This window comes from Vombatus ursinus, unplaced genomic scaffold (assembly GCF_900497805.2).
Source record: "Vombatus ursinus unplaced genomic scaffold, bare-nosed wombat genome assembly UNPS02014785.1, whole genome shotgun sequence".
NCBI lineage: Eukaryota > Metazoa > Chordata > Mammalia > Diprotodontia > Vombatidae > Vombatus > Vombatus ursinus.
The window spans coordinates 9,848,481-9,864,578 of NW_020954563.1; the positions used below are offsets into that span (position 1 = coordinate 9,848,481).

Genomic DNA, 16,098 nt, shown 5'->3' on the forward strand with positions numbered 1-16,098 from the left:
GAATAATGACTTTCAGAATGGAATGGATTTCAGTTGTTATATGTTAAAGGAAACAGAAAAGTGTACCTAGCAAACTACACAATGGAAAATTATTTGGTATCTATGCAAACAAGAATTACATTTCTGGAAAGTGGAGCAAAGAAAGAAAAATTTAAGAAATGTCAGGCTTCCAAAAAGCTATGAAGAAGGAAAAAATCTGACCACTACACATAAGAAAACCATCCAAGAATATTCTCTAAAAATATTGAAAAGTATGGGGGGCAGCTAGGTGGCGCAGCAGATAGAGCACCGGCCCTGGTGTCAGGAGGACCTGAGTTCAAATTTGCACTCAGACCAAACACTTGACGCTAGCTGTATGACCCTGGGCAAGTCATTTAACCCCAATTGCCCAAAAATTAAAAAAAAAATTAAAAAATATTGAAAACTATGGACTAATTGCAAATTGACAGAATTCACAGGATGCTGACATGGGTGAGTCTTAAATTCAACTTACATACAGCATTGTTAACTTTAGACTGCAGTGACAAAGGGATAATTTTTTTTAAATAAACAGCCAAAAAGAAAAACATCACATATCAAAGAAACATCGATTTGATATTCTCAAGACTTTCCTCAAAAAAGAGAAAGGACAGAAGCTGGAATATAATATGTCAAAAAACGAGATACTGGACTTCACCCCCAATCAACTACCCAGCAAATCTAAGCAATCTCTTCTAAGACAAAAGAGGATTATTCAACAATTCAGCAAAACCAACAAAAAACATGGAGCATGAGGTGTATCATCAAGATAAATATTAAACTCAATAGATTCTTTACATTTGTGATTAACTATTTAATATCTCCTTATGATCACTGTGAGTCAGAACCAACAACTGTAGCACTGTTTTTATTAACAAGTGAATGATAAATAAGTTGATTTGGAGTATCAAAGAGGGCATCTTACAAAGAATGGTCAAAAAAAAAAAAAGAATGGAGAGGGGGTTTGGGAAATGGGACAAAGGTTCATTATTGTTGGAAGCAGGGGTAATTCCAGATGGATATTGTCATTTCAAACAGAACGGGAAAGTTTAAAGTTTTGTAAAACTTAATGTTAACACCATAAAACAAACAACTTTGAAAGACTTAGAAACTCTAATCAACACAACAGAACCAAACACAGTTCCAGAGGACCCATGATGAAACATGCTATTAACAACCAGATACAGAGATGATGGACTCAGAGCACAGATGGAAGCATATTTTTGATTACGTCAAATTGAAAATCTTCAGCACAGATAATATTAATGCACCTAGGATAAGAAGGGATGTGGTCAAATGGGGGAAAAAATCTTTATACTAATTCAGAGTAAAGTAAGCAGAGGCAAGAAGACAATATACACAGTAACTACAACAATGTAAAAAGAACTACACTGCAAAAAAACAAAAATCAAAAGTGAATATACATTACAAACATTACAAAGATCAAGTAGGTCTGGAAGAAATATGAGAAAATACCCTTACCCACCCCTTCCTAGAGGTGGAAGATCCACAGCTGTTACACATTGCACATTTTGGGACTTTTTCAATGTATCAGTTATGCTGTTTTTTTTTCTTTAAAAAAAATAGTATTTGTTCCATGGAATAGCCCCATGAAAAGATGAAGAAGGGATGTTTGGGATAACTACAGTGATGTAAGAAACAAACGACACCAATAACAATTTATTTTAAAAAAGACTGAAGCATTTTTTTTTTTTGGATATAGCTAATGCATGAATTTGATTTGCTTGACTATGCCTACTTGTAACAGGTTTTGTTTTTCTTGCATTTGCAATGGGTGGGGGAGGCAGATGTGGGAGGGCAAGAATTTGGAACTGAAATTAAAACTGAATTAAAAAAACATTGCTTTATGTAGGGATATATGTAGGAACTGTGTTTAGTATTGAATTTTAAAGTTAATTAACATTTTAAGATAATTGACAACATATAGTAAGACAATGAACTGCTATATCTACCACAACTATGGAGAGGTGGAAAATTCTTAGCTCTACAATAAATAGTTGGTTTTTTTTTTTTTTAGGCAATTGGGGTTAAGTGACTTGCCCAGGGTGACACAGTTAGTAAGTATCAAGTGTTTGGTCTGAAACTGGATTTGAACTCAGGTCCTCCTGACTTCAGGGCTGGTGCTCTATCCACTACGCCACCTAGCTGCCCCAATACTTGTTTTTTAAAGCTGGATTTTAGTACATAAAAATAAAGAGCTTTTACATTACAAGAAAGTTGTTCATTCAAAATGAAGAAGGAAACAGATTGGGAAAAATATTTACTAAAGATATTTCTAGTAAATGTCTGACATTCAAAATGTACAAGGAATAGATAATTTTCTTAAAGAAGCATGATCCAATAGGTAAGCAATCAAAGATTATGAATTGTCAGATTTTAAAAGAAATGAAAATGATCAAAGAACTACCTGGAAAAAATGACAAACTCTTATAATTAGGGAAATGAAAATTACAACTCTGTGATACCACTTTATACCCATTAAATTGGCAAAGAGAATTGGAAATGATAAAATTCAACGCTGGCAGGGTTGTGGAGAAACAGGGCCACTATCACCCTTCTTGGTGCAGCTGTAAATTGTCAAAATCTTTTTGGAAAGTGGCATCACATAATACAATAAGAGATACAAATCCCTTTGCTCCAGTAACCCTATTCCGAGGACTCTATCTTAAAGATTTTATTGGAAGAAAGAAGAAGATCTATCTGTACAAAAATATTACTAGCATCATTATTCATAACAGCAGCAAATTGGAAAAAATCCATGTCTCCAGTGATTGGGGAATGAAATGACTGAACAGATTGTGTTATATGATTGTAATGCTTAAAGCAATGACAAATATGAAGACTATTAAGGAATATGGGAAGATATAGGGAGTGTTATAGAACAAAGAAAGAAGAACCAAAAATACTAAACCACAAGACCAAGAAAAAATAATACACAGAAAAAAAAAAAGACCAGTTGGGGACTCAGAAAGAAACAGGCTGACTTTTGTTAATACTGTATCTTGTTAATGTTAATGTTTAGGTGGAAAATATCCCACTTAAACAAACTGTAACTAACCGGTGATGGTTTCACATGCAATGCTGTGGTTCAAATTCTTATTTCTGTATTTGAATGTCTCTGTTTGGTAACACAGTGGATAGAAAGTCATCCATGAAGACATGGGTTCGAGTCCTAACTCTGATAAATTACTGTTCATGTGAACCTGGGCAATTAACTGCTCAGTGCTTTGGGTAACATTCTAAGTGGCAGAAAAGGTACCAACCTGAAGTGGTAGAGAGAGTTCTCTATAGGAATGAAATAATGGGTCTAATCCTTATTTCTGCTTAGTTTACATTAAGATTTCTTTAAAAAGGAAAAAAGAAAGTGGGCCGTCTAGGAGAGTCAGGATATCTGTATTTCAATCTCAGCCCTGCCAGTTACTAGTAGTAACCTTGGGAAAATTTGCCTCGGTTTCCTCATCTGTAAAATGATGTAGTTGAAGTAGATTTTAAAAGTACAGAAAGCAGGGTGGTACAGAGAAAATCTGTTTTGGAGTCATAAGATCAAAGATTTAAAGTTGGAGGGGCCATGAAGGGGCCTTCATTTTACAGATGAGGAAACTGAGGCCCAGTAATTTATTTGTCCAGGGCCACAATACTAGTAACTGTCTTGAGGTGAGATTTGAAGACATATTTTCTGATTCCAAGTTCAGTGTCCTATTTACACCACACTACCTTCTGCAGGGGGACTGGGTTCGAATCCCAGCCCAGCCTGTGTGATTTTGGGCAAGTCACTCAATTCCTCTGAGCCTCAGTTTCCTCATCTGTAAAATGAGAGGTTTGAATTAGATGGCTTCCAAGGTCTCCTTCGAGCTCTAGGTCTATGGTCTTATGATGTTGACGTTATAACAGTTTCATAAGGAGTGGAGGGGAAAGTAACAGAGAGATCTCAGCAGCACAGGATCTCAAAGCTAGACCACTGGGTAAGCCTCCCTCAGACTTCGGGACCACACTTCCCGGTTTACACTGCGGGGCCCCGTTGCATGCTGGGTCTTGTAGTGCGCCGCGGCCTGCGGAGAGGAGCGCAGGCGCAGCAGGGAGCGCAGGAGACCCCGGAAGCGCGGCGGAGGCGGCTGCGGGGCTATGCCGGCGTTGCCGAGAGTACCTGTGCCCCATGCCCTGGTGCCCGCTCTACTCGCTCTGCCTTCTGTGCGCGGTGCTGCCCCTGCACCACAATGCGCCCGAGCCCGAGGGTCCCGCGCCGGATCCGGCCCACTACAGGTGAGCAGGGACCGGGTCTGTAGAGGAGGCGGGACGGGACCTCTCCCTCCCCGCCCCCCTCACTCCCCACTCCGGGTCCCACGTTCCCGACTCTGCCCGTGGGGTCTGGGGCTGAGCATCTGGGCACTTGCCCGGGGGTGAGGCCCCCTGCTTGGTCAGCAGGGTGCAGAAATCAGGCTGCGGCTTCCCCGCCTGATTTCTCTCCTTCCCTCCTTATTTTTTTCTCCTCCCTTCCTGATTTCTCGCCCCTTACCCTATTTGTCACCCCCCCTTGATTTTTCACCTTCCCTCTTGGTCTCTCCTGTCCTGATTTCTCATCTCTTCTCCTGATTTCTTATTTTCTTGTCCTGCCCCCGCCTGAGTTCTTGCTTCCCAATCCCCCACCTTTATTTCTTGCCTCGCTCTGCCCCTTCCTTTGTGGCCCCGCGTTTTGCTCTTTCTTTCTTGCCCTCACCCCGACCCCGTCTTCTCTCTTTCTCTCCTTCTTCTTCCCCTCTTGCCCCTCCACTTTCTTTCTTGCCCCAGGGAGCGAGTCAAGTCTATGTTCTATCACGCCTACAACAACTACCTGGAGAACGCCTTCCCCTATGACGAGCTGCGGCCGCTCACCTGCGACGGGCAGGACACCTGGGGAAGGTAGGGCCGGAGGGCGGGGTGGGGACGAGCCTAGGGCTAATCGGGCTGCTGACCTGGCCGGGTAGCCGATGAGCCTGAGTCTCTCTGACCTTAAGGACCTGGTTCCGGAAGAGTTCTCTGCTAACGGAGCTGAGCTGTTTGGGGCGGGGATTCAGAACAGTACTGGCTATTCTAAGCCCAGCACTGAGTCACTCAGTGTCAGAGCTGGTAGAGCAATTAGAAAATAAGTCTCCTACTCTTACTACTCTCACTGTAGGGGGGATGGGGAGGGATGGAGAAGCTGAGGCCCCCAGAAGGGGTGTGACTTGTCCAGGGATAAACAGCTTCAGTGACAGATTGTAGTCGTAAGTGTCCTGGGAAGTCGAACACACAAAATAACAATCTATGATAGCATGATGTTCTTCGAGGTCCTGGTTGCTGCTTATATTGTAATAGACCATTTGTCTTGGAGACAGGAAATCTGGGTTTCCTGGAAACTAGGTACCAACACTAGCTGTGTGACGTTAACCAAGTCACTTAATATTCTTTTAATCTCATTTTCCACATCTGTTTAAAAAAACAAAACTGCACTGCCTATCTCACTGAGTGGTTTAGAATAAAAATCTTTTGTACACATTAAAGTGCTGTGGAAATGTGATCCATTGGTAGTACAGGTTTAAAAGTGGTCAGTTGACAGGGCCAAATGCCAAAGTATATGGGACATTCAGTCAGCTTTCCAACTGGCAGTCAAGAAAAGCACTGATGAGTGTTGATTGGAGATGTCCAGGAAGGACTTGAGATAGGTATCTTGAAAGATTGGTATGATTTGCTTGGGGGGAGGAAGGAGGGAAGAATAAAGGAGTGAGGGGGTGGATAGTATAATAATCAATTTAGTGAGCAGAGCCTAGAATGAGTTTGTGCTGTTTTGGGGTGGGCCAGGGAGGAGGCACAACAGGAAGTACCGTAAAGTGAGATTCTGGTCTGAGTGTTGGCACTGGGGTATATTGGGCACATTACAGAGGTCTCAATTGCCAGAAATGATCTAATAAACTGTGTATTTGTGTGTAGGGGACGGGGAAGTACCTTGTCTTTCCTGATACTCTTTTGCTTTCCATTGACTCTCCTCTCTCTTTTGCTTACTCTATTTATCTTTTCCATGCTTTGCTCAGCTTTCACTTCAGGCACCTCTCTTCCCTTCGAGTTTGAATCACTCATAACTGTTGAATTACTTCCAGGAAGCAGATATTATGATAGGGTAGTCTTTAAATCTGCACAGAAAGGAACTAAACTAGAGTAGCTGAGGCTCAGAGAGGCTCCCTGCATCCCTAAAGGATTCTCAGTAGACAATGGAGGTGTTTCATTTCTCAAATACATAGGAAACTGAGCCAAATTTATAAAAATAGGAGCTATTCCCCAATTCATGATTAATCAGAGGATATGAATAAGCAGTTTTCAGAAGAAGAAATCAAGTAGTCATTTGAAATAATGCTCTAAATCACTAATAATTAGAGAGATGAATATTGTTTTAATATTCATAATAATATTTTAATATTCAGAGATACCACCTCGCACCTATCAGATTGGCTAACATGATAGGAAAAGAATATGACAAATGGTGGAGGGGATGTGCAAAAATAGGTACAGTAATGCATTGTTGGAGTTGTGAACTGGTCCAACCATTCTTTAGAACAATTTGGAACTATGCCCAAAGGGATATAAAACTGTGTATACCCTTTGACCCAACAGTACCACTACTAGATCTGTACCCTAAAGAGATCAAAAGAAAAGGACCAAATGTACAAAAACATTTGTAGCAGCTCTTTTTGTGGTGGCAAGAATTGGAAATTGAGGGGATGCCCATCAATTGGAGAATGGCTGAACAAGTTGTGGTATATGATTGTACTATGAGAAATGGCATAGGGGATGGTTTCAGAAAAACCTGGGAAGACTTATATGAACTGATTGAGCAGAACCAGGAAAACATTATACATAGTAAGAGCAATATTGTAATGATAATCAGCTGTGAAAAACTTATTTACTCTGATCAATACAATGAATGTTGTAGATAGAACAGTTCCAAAGAACTCATGATTTAATGCTGTTCACCTCTAGAGAGAGAACTGATAGACCCTACAAATTGAAACTTTTTTTTTTACTTTATTATTTTTTTTTTGCAACATTGCTAATATGGGAATATGTTTTGCATGACTTCACATGTATAATGAGTATCATTTTGCTTGCCTTCTCAATGTGTGGGGGAGACTAGAGGGAGGCAGAAATTTTGGAATTCAAAATTTTTAAAAATGAATGTTAAAAAATAAGTAAACATTAGAAAAAGAAACAGTGGGGGTTTTTGTCCTTTTGCAGTTTTTCCCTGACACTGATAGATGCCCTGGACACCTTGTTGGTAAGTGTATTTTTTTTGTCTTTCTTATTTCCTTTCTCATGTTGCTCTTTCTTTACTGAGTTTATTTCAATTAAAAAATGATTCACCCCTCCATGTTTTTCCCCTGGTTATTCAGAATCGATAATATCAAGTCACTCAGTTGAAGTTGTGGAGAATTAGTCCCGCTTGACTGGCTTCTCCTCAGGAGAGTGTTTGTGACCTGACAATTTTTTGGGACATTGACCTGCACCAGGAGTGGGGATCGGAGCAGCCCGGAGGGCCTGGCAGGCTCAGGTTGTGTTAGCTTTTAGGAGTCCAAGGAAGTGCTGTGGGCAGTGAGGAAAATGCAGAGAAGAACATGTGATCCTGACCCTCAGGGTACTTACAGTTTTGATGGAGTGCCAAGACTGTCTTCCCATCTCCCATCTCATCTCCCCAGTCCGGAAAGTTAAACTGTGAGATACAGAGTAAGATATAATGTAGCATCCACAACATAATGTAACATAATATAACACAACAATGTAACGTAACATAACACAATATAATATGAGAGGTTACAAGGCAGTCTCTGCTCAGTGCCCAGTGAATGGTACGCTGTTGGTGCTGTGGTTCAGAAGTGTCAGATCCCTCTGGGTTGGAGTAACCCAGATAGTTTCTTGTAGGGAGGTGTGGATCTTTGGCTGGGCCTTAAAGGATAAGTAGGATTTGTGTTGGGAAATTAGGATAGATGCTTTCCTGGTAGGAGGGCCAGCATGAAGCATTATTGTAATGAGGATGGTAAGACTTGGTCTGACTAGAATGGAGGTGTTTACATAGGAGAATAATGAGGGATCAATCCAAAAGGTTGATAGGGCCCATGTTATGGGGGGCCTTGAATCCCATGGCAAAGAGTAGCCACAATACAGTATTTTAAAATGTCAGCATCAGGGTTTGGAGAAGATTTACTTGGTAGGTGAGTGCCTGGGCACAACTTCTGCCTGTGAGGCTTCCTGGGTGAACAGAGACAAAGAAATTGGGCTGATTTCTGATCTCTTTGCTTAATTACTCATCCTGGAAGCAGGAAGGGTGACTGTTGTAGTGATCTGAACAAAAATATTGGGGGTGGGAACTGGGGAAGATTTCCTTTTCCTGACTCTCAAATATTTTCCTTACATAGCTTATCACTTGGCTTTGAGAGCTTTTCTCCTATTAATTAAGTAGACAGCAACTCTAGCATATTCACAAAGGGGAAAAGAAGCAACCTGAGACCAAGATCCGGAGCTTGATCCATGAAGGAAGTGCCAGGGCAAGGCTCGTAAATCTTGCATTTTGTTTCTTTAGCTCCCTCTCCCTCCCTGCCCCCAAGTGGCCTTACCTCTCCTGGGATTTCCTGTCTTTGTTCTTTCAGATTTTGGGAAATGTCACTGAATTCCAGAGAGTTGTTGATGTGCTTCAGGAAAGTGTGGATTTTGACATCGATGTCAATGCCTCTGTGTTTGAAACCAACATTCGAGGTAAGTGCTGCCCAGGAGACCTCAGGGACCCAGAGCCTTTGGAAAAGGGCCTGGATCTTTCACTAGGCAAGTAGGGGGAGGTGGAGGAGGGCTGACTTCAGAAAGACAAGTAATTTCAAGGAGTCACCACCAGACCCAGTGTCTGAGAGAGCAACCCCTCATTGTGGAAAAGGGTCAGGGAAGGGAAGACACCTTCATTTCATGTAACTATTGAGTAAGCCTTTAACTTCTCTCAGATTGTTTCCTCATCTGTTTAAAAAAAAAAATGAAGGAGTTGGGCTGAACGGCCTCCAAAGATGCTTTCCAGCTCTAAATTTATGACCCTTTGATCTCTTCTGAAGTATCCAGCTTCTTGATTTTGTATGAATGAGCCATCGAGTTTCTTGGTGCTAGCGCTAACTCGATGTTTATTCTTCAGTGGTAGGAAGCCTCTTGTCGGCTCACCTGCTGTCTAAGAAGGCTGGAGTAGAGGTGGAGGCAGGATGGCCTTGTTCTGGACCTCTCCTGAGGATGGCCGAGGAGGCAGCTCGAAAACTTCTTCCAGGTATGGACAGACCTTTCCCCATTTCCAAGGGTGTGTGTGGGTCAGTTGTGTCTGGTATTGCTCACCTGACACAGTGGGCTTATATGTAAGTTGATTTCCTATTGTAAATAGTTGTTCTCCCCTCTCCCCCGGGCCCAGGCGGAAAATATGGGGTGAGAGAAATGAGAGTCTTGATTGCTCTGAAGTCTTGCTGTTACTTTCCTAGAATTGGTTTATGGTTGAATAAGCTGATTTCATTGTTGTTGGCAGGGAAGCAGTAGCGCTTAAGGAGGGCCTAGTAGGTGTAAGTCCCTTACCTTGAATAAGTAACCCTTTACTCCTTCCCTTCCAAGTCTGCTACCCAGCTGTAATGGAAGCATGGCCCAGACAAACGCCTGCTTGCTGGAGGAAAGCCATGTTTGTACTGGGCTAAGGCTCACCAACTATACCTTGGTCTCACCATCCCTGCTGGCAATAGGAATGTAGTTAGCGGTACACTCTGTCTGTGGATATTGAAGTTTTCTAACTGTATCTAAACATGGACCCACCCCCATCCTCCCCAGTGCCCCCAACATGCAGGCATCATGCGGGCTTTCCTTTTTTCTCTTGAAATGCTACTTGCCTCTGGAAAGAGTAAAACCCAGGTCCTGAGCCACATAGCACTGATAACATACTCGGCAACTTCCTTTTCAGTAGTGTATCCTGTGTGATTCACTGTACTGGCAGCCCTGCCTTGCTGTTGCTTTGTTTTAGGACAATGTGAAATTCTCCATACATTTCCATTGTTACCTTTGGCCATAACACTCCCCTGGGCTCATTGGACAGTGAGATTCTCTAAGCCTGTTGCCATTAGGGAATTTGAAGATTTTGAGGAAGTGTGGGTTCTTCTGGTTGGAAGAGGAAATCCCCATGAAAGAAAACATGCCCACTAGGGACTAACATGCCAGGTCTGGCCCCTTTTTCTCAGGGACTGCATCAGTAGTCCAGGGCTCTAGCCTCAACTTCCAGTATTCTGAGTGGGAGGCCCCATCAACCTTGGAATGCTCTAAGGTGTGGGATTTGCCCTGAGCCTTAGCCTTTTGCCCCACCTCTCTGTGATTCAGCTTTTCAGACCCCTACGGGGATGCCATATGGAACAGTGAACTTGATGCATGGTGTGAATCCCGGAGAAACTCCTGTGACCTGCACTGCTGGGATAGGGACCTTCATTGTAGAATTTGCCACCCTGAGCAGCCTGACTGGTGATCCAGTATTTGAGGACGTAGCCAGAAGGGCCCTGAAGGGCTTATGGAAAAGCCGGTCAGATATTGGGCTGGTGAGTAGGAGGATACTCTTCCTGTTTGACTCAGACCTGACACATTGGGATGGCCTCCGTGGCAAAGGGCTTTGAGCCAGGAGCTGAAGCCAGGCCAAGGAAAACCTAGAGAGGTAGAATGTAGAGCGGTACTTGACTTGTTATCCAGGCTTTTTTCTGGAGTACTTAGGACTCTTAAAATAGACCACCACCAAATTATAATGGGCATGGGGGATGGGATCGGGAAAGTACAATTCAGAGAGCAAAAAGGGGCCTTGAGTTTTTTCATCTTGAATTTTTCAGATTTGCAGGGCATTTGGCTATACTTCCTAGAAATGTTTCTAATAATAGTATAATGGATCCCATATCCAAGCCGATAACAGACCCTGTGGATATGATGGGAAGAAAGTTTCCCTGTATGCCTATATTGTATGTGTCCCCCTGGTGGGGATGGGAAGCTATGCAGGTGTTATGTGAGGTGTCGGTGGGGGGAGGGGGGCTTGGCTGTGGGCCTTCGGTTCAGACCTACTTTTTTCTCACAGGTAGGCAACCACATTGATGTGGTGACAGGCAAGTGGGTGGCTCAGGATGCTGGCATAGGTGCAGGTGTGGATTCCTACTTCGAGTACCTGGTGAAGGGAGCTATCCTGCTTCAGGACAAAGAGCTGATGTCCATGTTTTTGGGTAAGAAAGATTCCATCTCTTTGCGTGTGGGTGGAGTGCCTGTACCTAGGGACTCCAGCCTTTCATTCTGGAAAACTAAATTAGATGCCAGTAACTCATTGTGACCTTCAGGCCTACATGAGGGCTGGGACCTATTTTTTTTTTTAATGATGAAATTCCCCTGCAGTGATACATTATCACAATATAAAAGGAGTCTCTTGACCTTTATGCCAAACATGTGGCATTTCCCAGAAGGTAGAAGCCAGAGCTTCAAAGCTGGTGACTGATTAGCTCCTACTTTTTTGAACTGTTTTTGCTGGAAGGAGAAGACATGACTTCTCTGGCGCTCTGTTGAATAGGGTTGTTGGTTTTTCTTTCCCCATAGCTCCCTCTGCTCTATCTCATGTTTACTTGAGAATTTGGGAGCCTGACTTCTGACAATCCTCCTGGAGTCATTTAATGACCCTAATTTGTATTGCAGCAGAGACTTTATGTAGCATAAGGTCTCTTCTCGGATTGGGAGCCAATCAGACTTCCTTTGTCAAACTGGAGAGATTGTCTAGCTTTCTCATAAGATTACATTTCAGTAATGTGTGATTTTGTTGATGTTGGTACTCCCTACTCCAATGTAGATTGCAACCTTGTTTAGTAGATGCTGCCTAACATGGCAGTTAGATGGCCAAAATGTTCCCCGCTCAGTGTGGCTTTCCCAGTGCAGCACCTCCAAACTTTGCTAGATTGTCTGGACCTCAAAACATAAACCTAGAACTCATGTCGTAGCCTCATGCTTGAATCCTTGCCAGCATGGTAGGCCCTTCCTGAGCTCAGGCTGGGCAAGGTGGCCTCCCAGCTACAAAGAAGAGCTAGAAGAGGACTCTGATCCTGGGACTGAGGACCTAACTATAGGAAGGCTTAGACCATCAACAGGAAGAGCAAGAAGTGGCGCAGGGGATAGAGCACCGGCCCTGAAGTCAGGAGGACCTGAGTTCAATTCCATCCTCAGACCAAGCACTTGACACTTACTAGCTGTGTGACCCTGGGCAAGTCGCTTAACCCCAATTGCCTTTAAAAAAAAGAAAGAAAGACATAAGGAAACAGGGACAGCTTCTGTGACTTCTGGCTTTGTAGGGTCTGAGCCTCCACCCTCATACCTGCCTTGATGTTGTGAGAGAGTGGATAGACTGTTGGCACTAGTGAAGACATAAGAACATGTGGACAATTTCTGTAGGCTTCTGTAACGCCAGGAGTACAGAGAAGGGAGTAAGGGAGATAATCCCTATGAATGTTGCTACTGTCTTTTTCAAAACCCTTTTAACAGTAGCCTCTGAGCCAGAAAGGTCTCTAGAAGTCATCCTTTCCAGCCTCCCACCCAGTACAGGGTGTTGGAGTGGGTAGCAGCCAGGGGTGGGGAACCTGTGGCCTCAAGGTCACATGTGGCCTTCTGGGTCCTCAGGTGCAACCTTTTGACTGAGTCCAAGTTTTACAGAACAAATGCTTTTATAAAGGGGATTTGTTCTGTGAAGTTTGGATTCAGTCAAAGGGCTGCACTTGAGGACCTAGAGGGCCACATGTGGCCTAGAGGCTGCAGGGTCCCCACCCCTGGTGGTAGCTATGCCATTGTTGGACAGTTCTCGTTGTTAGGAAATTCCTCCCTGTTAGGAAATCTGCTCGCCCATCATTTTCCCCTCTTGAATTTAGCTGTACCCTCTGAGTCAAGCAGAATGAGTTTGATCTGTTTTTCCATATCATAGGATTTAGAGCTTTGGGGAGGGAAAAGGATGAGGGTAAACCAATTGCAGGCCAGGTTGACAGGCAAGCAAAGACATCCTTGGCCAAGCCAGGACAGGCTTTATGGGCGGGGGGGGGGGGGGGGGGGGGGGGGCGCGTGGGGGGAGGCGGTCCACATTGGAGAAGAAGCAGACAAAGGGTTCCTTGTCTCCTTTGCCCCTGGTCTACATGACAGAGCCTGGGTAGGGCATGCCAGCCTTAGCGATGGGTTTTCTATACTTTAAAATAAGAGGCTATTCTGGATGAAGTATTTCTGAAGTTTGATCATAAAACCCCTTTACTTACTGAATTTTGAACCATTCCAACTCCATCCCAGCTTTGCCAGCTCCTTATTGGATTGTATTAATGCACCGATCCCCATTCACTGATGAGGGCTGCCTTCCTATTCCCTGACATGACTAACCCCATCTCCACTGCAGAGTATAATAAAGCCATTCGGAACTACACCCGTTTTGATGACTGGTACCTATGGGTGCAGATGTACAAAGGGACTGTTTCCATGCCAGTATTTCAGTCTCTGGAAGCCTATTGGCCAGGTTTGCAGGTAAGAATACTTATCTTTCAATCCCTGGAAGCCTGTTGGCTAGGCTTGAAGGTAGGAATGATCAGAGCTGTAGTTTTACTGTGAAAATAAAAATGTGAAGGATTTTTTTAAAATAAGTTTTTAATTGTTTTTTTTATTACCTTAGTTTTTCCCAGTATTCTTTTTCCTCCTCCATCCAGAGAGCCATTCCATAGAATAAATAATATTTTTCTAAAGACAAAGAAAAAGAAAAGGAAAAAAATCAGCATAATTGATAAATACATTGAAAAAGTCTGAAAATATGTGCTGTGGACATCACTTGTGGACCTCTTGCCTCTGCCAAAGGGTGGGCAGGGAGTATCTTCTCATATCTCTTCTTTTGAGCCATTCTTGGTCTTTATAATTTTGCAACATTCGCTCTTGGTTTTCCTGTTGTGTGTGGCTGTTCTTTATGTTTATATTGTTGTAGCCACTGTGTGTATCGTTTTCGGGGTTGTGTTTACTTCATCCTGCCTCAGATCATGTAAGACTTTCCATCCTCTGAATTCATCACATCAAGAAGTTATTTTTAATGTAGAATTTGAATTAGGTTGCTTTTGTATTTGGGGTAGCCCGAGGTGAAGGAGATGCAGGAGTCATGGGTTTTAGGCATAATTTCCCTCCATGCAGTCCTGCCAAATTGGCCTGAGTTCTGTCCTAACAGCACGATGACATTCCTGTCCCTGTGCCTTTGAGCAAAGGCTCCTGTACCCGAAAGGTACTTCCTTTGCCTCTTAGAATCTCTAGTTCCCCTCGAAGCTCAACTTAAACACTACCAACCTGAGGCCTTTCCCAGTATCTATCTGCCAATGGAGATTGCCCCCAACAAAATCATTTTTTCTTTATTGTATATGTAGTATGTGTGTGTATGTGCATATGTATGTGTGTATAGATATACATGTACACAATACGGACACAGGGTTATATATGTATGTGTGTTTGTGTATGCACAGATACATTGGTGTGTATGTGTACACATGTGTACATACATACATGCGAACATATGTTGTGCATTGGACATGCATGTGCCACCCCCCTGCCCAATACAGTACCTGCCCCTGGTAAGCCCTGAAGAAGTCTTTGTTGACTGACAGATTGGTTCAGAGCTAGAAGGGTCCTTAGAGAACATCTGGAGTAGTTCCTTCATTTTCTTGATCTTAACCCTTACTTGCTTCTTCATTTTCCTAGCAGATCCTTAAGGTGAGAAGACCAGGGCTTTTTGTCATCTGGAAGTTCTTAGGTAGTTCCTCCACTAAAAATTTTCTACATAAAGCATATTCAGAATCTTCTTGGGCCAAGGAGAAATTGGGTCTGCAATGGCTTTCTCCTTATGGGGTGGGATTTTTATCAAGTCTGCTAGGGCAGAGAGCAAGAAAGGAAAAGGAGCTAAAAATTAACCCTTAAAAATGGAGGGACCTTCTTCTGGTGTCTGTAGGGTCCATCTGTTTTATCTGCTGTAGCGCTTAGTACAGTGCTTGACACATAGTAGGTGTTTAATAAATACTTGTTGACTGACTAACTCACGGAATATAGATGGTACTAATGATCCAAGAGCTCACATTTACACAGCATTGTAGGTCATAAAGCACTTTTCTCATGGTGGCTTTGTTCAGCCAGTTGGACAGGTATCATCCCCATTTTAAAATGAGGAAACTGAGGTCCTGAGAGGTAGGATGATTTGCCAGAGGTCTCATAGCTATGGACCCAGGTATTTTGAATCCAGTCAAACTAGTGGTAGTATTGTAGGGAAGTGGAGAGAGTGCTCGACTGAGATTTGGGAAGACTGATCAAGTCACTTTACTTCTCTTTGCATCCGTTCCTTCCTTACCTGTAAAAGGCAGAATTAGACTGAGTGGTCTCTAAGATCCCTTGCAACTCTTTATCTGGGATCCTATGAATCCTGAAGTAGTCTCTTAATAGCTGTGTGACTCTCAACAAATTACTGAATCTCTCTGAACCTGTTTCTTCAGGGTGAATAACATAGCCTACCTCATAGGGTCATGAGTAGCAAATGAGGTAATGTCTATAAAATGCTTCCTACATCTTAAAGAATTTAACTATTTTTTTCATTTAATGTTTGCTGTCATTAATAATTACTCCTTTTTCATTGCACCATCTGCCTCTGACTTCCTCTACCTAATTGTCTAGGGCTCGGCTCTTGGTGGTGTCAGCGAGCTGGACAGACTGTGTCAGAGATCATATGACTGAGTAGCTTGTCTTTCTTTGCAGAGCCTCATTGGGGACATTGACAATGCCATGAGGACATTCCTCAATTACTACACGGTGTGGAAGCAGTTTGGAGGGCTGCCAGAATTCTATAACATTCCCCAGGGCTACACCGTAGAGAAACGGGAAGGATACCCACTTCGGCCTGGTGAGTGGAAGCATCAGCCTGGCCTCTCGGCTGCACTTCTAGGCTCTCCTAATGCCAAATTAGTCAACCAGAGCCCAGGATAGGGTGGGGGAGTTAGGAAA

At 43.1% G+C, this 16,098-nt stretch overlaps 1 protein-coding gene across 1 annotated transcript in view; it reads left to right on the forward strand.

The window, feature by feature from the left end:
- Positions 1–4,145: 4,145 nt before the first annotated feature.
- The window catches only part of LOC114046728 (ER degradation-enhancing alpha-mannosidase-like protein 2), an 18,390-nt gene continuing 6,437 nt past the window's right edge, over positions 4,146–16,098 (forward strand). The window contains exons 1-9 of the mRNA XM_027867182.1: positions 4,146–4,299; positions 4,825–4,935; positions 7,282–7,321; positions 8,688–8,793; positions 9,212–9,337; positions 10,420–10,631; positions 11,153–11,294; positions 13,481–13,605; positions 15,853–15,997. Coding sequence (XP_027722983.1) covers positions 4,193–4,299; positions 4,825–4,935; positions 7,282–7,321; positions 8,688–8,793; positions 9,212–9,337; positions 10,420–10,631; positions 11,153–11,294; positions 13,481–13,605; positions 15,853–15,997 — 1,114 coding nt within the window. The 5' untranslated portion in view covers positions 4,146–4,192. The remainder of the gene's footprint in view (positions 4,300–4,824; positions 4,936–7,281; positions 7,322–8,687; positions 8,794–9,211; positions 9,338–10,419; positions 10,632–11,152; positions 11,295–13,480; positions 13,606–15,852; positions 15,998–16,098) is intronic.